At 36.6% G+C, this 5,743-nt stretch overlaps 1 protein-coding gene across 1 annotated transcript; it reads right to left on the minus strand.

Moving 5' to 3' along the window:
• Positions 1-2,828: 2,828 nt before the first annotated feature.
• Positions 2,829-3,224, minus strand: LOC149236973 (uncharacterized). The gene has a single exon (XM_089369095.1). The coding sequence runs from the start codon at positions 3,222-3,224 to the stop codon at positions 2,829-2,831; it is 396 nt and encodes a 131-aa protein (XP_089225221.1).
• Positions 3,225-5,743: the final 2,519 nt, after the last annotated feature.

Genomic DNA, 5,743 nt, shown 5'->3' on the forward strand with positions numbered 1-5,743 from the left:
TCTTTTTGGACAAGATGTAAAGGATGTAGAGTATTGTGTGGTATGGTATCATACCCTTGCTAAGAGACATGAGATCAACTTGTTTATTAATATAATGCACTTTTATTTTATATATTATAATTTAAATAATATTGGAATAAATGGTATCAAAACCTAATTCAAAGATGTCTATTGTTAATATTACCATATCCTTGTCTTATTATACATCTAGAGACTTTTTAACGTCCAAACCAAGAGTGTGAAATTCATGTCCAATGTATATTTTTGCTTATTCACTTTTCTAGAAAATTCATATCTCATTATACATTAAAAAATTGATATTGTAGACCAAGAGGGTGGAATTCATGCCTAGTGTATGGTTTTACAATGTTCACTTTGCTTGGAAGTTTGTTGTAAATTTTGTATAGCTCTATCAATCAAGACATTATCCTTGTGGTAAAATACATCATGTCTTAATTAGATTTGGTTCTTGAGCTACATTTGAGAAGGAATATTAGAACCCAATTTTTTTCTTCCATGTAAAATACACATTCTTTAAATTGATTTCAAAAATTGTTTTTTAATACATATTTAGAAATATAAATGATCATCTCTGTAAATTATATTTTCAACAAATTGAATTCACAATTTATGTCGTAAAGTAATATTTAGAAATCTAAATGTTTATTCATTGTAAATTACATGGGTAAATTAAGTTTTTGAGTTGCATTTTAATAAAATACTTAGAAAGTCACGGTGATTGAAAACTCACCTAAAAATACCATAATGTTGGAAGAGGTTTTTCCAATGAGTACAATCACCACCCAACATAAGCTTGTGCAGAGGATAGATCAAAAGTTCTCATGAATGACTACTAATAATAATAAAAAATAGTTTATACTTTATATCAACTAAACCTTTCAATCTTGCTACCAATTTCATTATTGATAGTTTGTATGTAACGTGTAGAATGTAAGAGCTGCCCATAGAGCACCAAGTGAACACAAAGTGTGAATACTATGATATTGACTTTGAAACAATTTAGGAAGACCTTATTTTCAAGACAACCATTGAAAAGAAATTGGCTTCAAATGCCCAAAGCCAAATTGGAAGAATCAATTTCACAAATAACTCATGATTATGTTTGGTGAAGGGAATCCATGTAGGGCAAGAGTGGAGAGAGTTTTAATATGCCTTAGCACTTTATACACACTTTCCCAATGTAGAACAAGTGTGTTCTACATTGAGTTCTCAGGCAGCTCCTTCTCCTTCTCTTGCTCTACAAGGAGTGAACATGGGAGGAAATATAGTAATAACATCTCCCAAATATAGTAATAACATCTCCCATAGTCATGAAGCTTTGATAAAGCAAACAAAACAATGAGGTTTATATGAGGTTTATATCGAAGGTAGTTGCAAACGTTGATACAATTATGCCCATTCCTAATAGATGCAAAAATAGTTACAAATAGAAAGTGCATGCATGATGTTGTGCGGAACTAGTAAAAGTTGACACAAGGGTAGTGCTCATGGCAAGGTCATTAACTATAAAAACATGGATTGCAATGACAATTGTCAACTTGAAATCACAAAAACTATAGTGTGTTTTTGCAATACTATATTCATTATCACATATAAAATATAAAAAACTATAAAACACCTTTAAAAATATTTATGAAGTTAGAATGTTACACGAAAAATCATGGAAGAACACGGCAGCCACATAAAGATAAAATCAACTATGTACCTATACGCCACCCCACATTAAAAAAAAAGGTGGCACCATCAATGATGATCGCTTTATATAAAGTAAACATGCTCCTTGTGAAATGCCTTTCAATAAGCTCTCTTTCCCTATTCACATTAAACATTTTATATTGTTTTTAATATTCACACTATACACTTTCAATAAGCTCTCTTTCCCTATTCACATTGTACATTTTATATTGTTTTTAATATTCACACTATACACATTATATTGTACACTGTGTTTAATATTCACATTAAACACTTTATATTGCTTTTGATATTATTGTATCTACGCTGACATGAAATATTACATGTACTTCTATCCTTTATTTAAAACTCCAAGACCTTACATGCTCCAATGGCACTTTAGAATCCCAATTGTTTATCATATACTTTTTTCCCATGTGGGGGTCCTAATAACTATCTCAACATGGAGAATAATCATAGTGCTTCACTGTCTCGAATTTATTTTTTTAATGGAATTGCTTTTACTATTCGAAAGATTTTACTCTTTACACATAATACAATTAATTTATGGCTTTGGCTTTGGAGGGTTTTTTTTTAATTTTATAATACGGAATCATTTCATAATAAAATATTTTTCCACATATACTTCGGTGTGGCATTCAAAATAGTTTTGTTGTTTTTTTGGCAATATATTTAATTAAATTAAAATCATGTCGGAATTTTTGTGAGAAGAGTTTTGTTTATAGAACTTGGCTCTAATGTGTTTTGGCTAATTTTAAAATATTTCAAAATAGGATGAAAATACATTTGAAATAAAATTCATTCAAAAATAAAATATTTAAATATTTCATATTGTATCTATTATTATTATTATTATTTTTTATTTTTTATTATTATTTTTTTTTTACAGAAACGGTTATGGGATTTTTATTATCTATCTGGCAAAATACCATAAATTCGGTTACAAGAGCTGAGACTGGTTTCTTGGCATCTCTCCAACCAGCTGAGCATGCCACAAACGCTTGAGAATCGCGTTTTTTTACAGTTTTTCACATGGACTTTTCCTGCTGATTTCCCAAGCTTATGAATACAAACGAACTGATTTAACAAAAGACGGAAAAACATAGAGATTTTTAGGGAATTGGTTCCCAAGAGATTTCATTATCTCTGAGAATTGATCCAGCGCCTAGCTGGGCTGCCTTATTTGCTTCTACATCTGCTTCCTTGTTATTGGTTCTCAGGATATGAAAGAATTCCAGTCTTAGGAGCTTTGACATGCCTTTAATTCTTGAAATTGTCCTTGCAAGTCGAAGATCTGCCAGATTTGTATTGGTCACCATTACATTGACGATGACTTGGGAATCTCCGAGAACAATTGCTTCTGTGTGCCCCAGTTCTTTAAGCATTTTGATCCCTTGAAACAGAGCCATGACTTCAGCTTGGATGCTTGTGGTGTGGCCCAGACCCCATGCAAACCTGTGGATGGAATTTTCTTTTGGATTTATAATTAGACCTCCTGCTCCAGCCATTCCTGGATTTCCCTTGGCTGCCCCGTTGAAGAAGAGAGAGGGGAGTGTTTGTTTGAACAACCAAGATTGAAATTCTTCGTTTTAATGATTTGCCAATCTTTGAGACGTATGGGCGATATTTTCGATTTTTGGTAATTTAGATTGAGTGCTACTCCGAACTCAATGTCATGCTGGCTTAGATTTGTGTCATCTTTTTTATCTCTCAGCCACTCATTTAGCTGACCTTTAATTGTATTTGCTACTAGCTTGTAGTTCAGTTCCTTATCCCTGAAGATCCTTCTATTCCTCTCCAACCATATTTGCCAGCTGATGAATTTGGGCAGAGCGGTCCATGCTGATTTGACAATCTTGTTTTTTGGGCCTGGGCCTGGATACCTGGCCAACCACCCAGCAAACAAATCCGGGACTGAGTGGGGGAAGATGGGCATAGATTTCGTTGTTCCAAGGAGCTCATGCTAGACTAGACCTGTAAATTTGCATTCCAGTGAAAGGTGAACAGCAGATTCTGGATTTTCTTTGCATAGGGTGCACCTTGATGGTCCTAGAAATCCCCTTTTCTGAAGCCTATCGTCTGTTAGGATTTTTTGGTGGCATAGCAGCCAGCAGAAAAAATCAATCTTTGGAATGGTGGAGAAGTTCCAGATACCAGTCCAAGGCGCCGGATTAGGAGGAACGTGGGGTCTCTCCATGATTTTGGCATAGCCCTGGGTCACCGAGTACCCAATCTGCTTCGTTCCCCAGCCTCTCGAGTCTTTCCTTCTTGCGTGAAGAGGTGCAGCTCCATGTAACATCTGTAGCAGCGTATCATAGTCTGGCTGCCATGCAGATGGCACATTGATCTTTTTCCAGCCTACCCAGTTGTCTCCATGCCAAGTCGATATGTCCCAGAGCGTTTTAAAGTTTGCTTCTTCCATCCACACCTTCAGCTCGTTCCTAAGGCTCAAGTTCACTAGAGGAGGCCTGTTCATTATGCTGTCATCCCAAATCTTGATGCATTTGCCATTTCCTGGTATCCAGTAGGCATTGTCTCTTATTAGCAGCCCAATTTTAAAAATTAGATTGCTGAGGGGGGATCTAATTTGGTCTTTGGGCTGCTCCAGGCACCGGAGCCTCTGACCTCTGAAATATTTCCTCCACAGCAACAGCTGAACCCATCATGGCTTTGGAGCTATAATCTTCCAAATCAGTTTGGCTCCCATTGCTAAATTCTGTGTGCTTAGATTTTTAAAATTTAATCCTCCCTCCTGTAGCGGCCTTGAGACTGTTTCCCAGTTTACTAGAGAAATTCTCTTCTCATTTTTCTTGCCTCCTTTCCAAAGAAATTTTCTAATTAGTTCCTCCATATTCTTGATGATTCCCACTGGCGCCAAAAGAACAGAGAAATTAAAAAGCGGCAGGCTGCTTAAAACAGATTTGATAAGCACTGATTTTCCGGCAATGTTGAGCCAAGATGACCCCCAGGCCTGCATTTTTGTTTTGAATTTTTCTATCTGTGGGTGCCAATCCTTGCTTATAGCCCTCTTATGGAAGATGGGCAGCCCAAGGTATTTAAAGGAGGTCCAAGATGCTGAGGCTGCAAAGCCTAGGCATCTGGCTATGGAACTTGCAGTAGCAACTGAAATATTCCAGCAATAAACATGGCACTTACCCCTGTTTAGTTCACTGCCCGATGCTTGACAGTAGTCTTCCAACACTTCTTTGAATTTGCTTGTTGTCAGTTGAGATGCAGCCCCAAGAAGCAGAGTATTGTCTGCAAAGAGGGCGTGATTGATGCTTTTGATCCCTCTTGCTATGCACAGGCCAACTATCTCTTGATCTTGTTGTTTCTTGTTTAAATGAAAACTGAGGACAAGGGCCTACAACACAAAGAGGAGAGGTGACAGGCGGCACCCCTGCCTCAGCCCTCTAGATGCTTTGAAGAAATCGGCAGCCCTGCCATTCACTAAAGGTGTAATCCAGGGTTTGGAAATACATGCTCTGATCCACTTGATAAAATTTTGACCAAACCCAAGTTTTTGCATTACATCAAACAGAAATCTATGTCTTACACGATCAAATGCATTAGCTAGGTCGAGTTTAATAACCATACCTTTTTCTTTTCGGCGAAGACTGGAGTGGATCGCCTCTTGGACCAAGATGAAATTATCTACCAACTGCCTTCCCTGTATAAAGCCACCTTGATTCTCCAGGATGACTTTAGGGAGGATTTTCTTCATTTTGTTTGCTATAACCTTGGTGATCACTTTGTATCCAATGTTACATAAGGATATAGGGTGAAATCTATTAAAAGTGTTAGCACCTTTTTCTTTAGGAATGAGAGCGAGGAATGTTGAGTTTGTGTAGCCTCCAATTTTTTGGCACTCTTGGGATTTCTGGATAATTTTCATAAGTTCCTTCTCAACTATCTGCCAACACGTTTGAAGAAATCTGGGCGTGAATCCATCTGGACCCGGGGCTTTATCGAGTTCCATTGCAAAGAGAGCTTCTTTTACTTCATTATTAGTGATTTTATCTTCGAG

Source organism: Pinus tabuliformis, chromosome 8 (genome assembly GCF_031772625.1).
Source record: "Pinus tabuliformis cultivar Carrire ecotype Pingquan chromosome 8, CPIR1, whole genome shotgun sequence".
In the NCBI taxonomy this organism is placed as follows: domain Eukaryota; kingdom Viridiplantae; phylum Streptophyta; class Pinopsida; order Pinales; family Pinaceae; genus Pinus; species Pinus tabuliformis.

What these genes read in the sequence shown, in the direction of transcription:
- LOC149236973 (XM_089369095.1), bottom strand. Translation starts at nt 3,224, where the DNA reads ATGGCTGGAGCAGGAGGTCTAATTATAAATCCAAAAGAAAATTCCATC.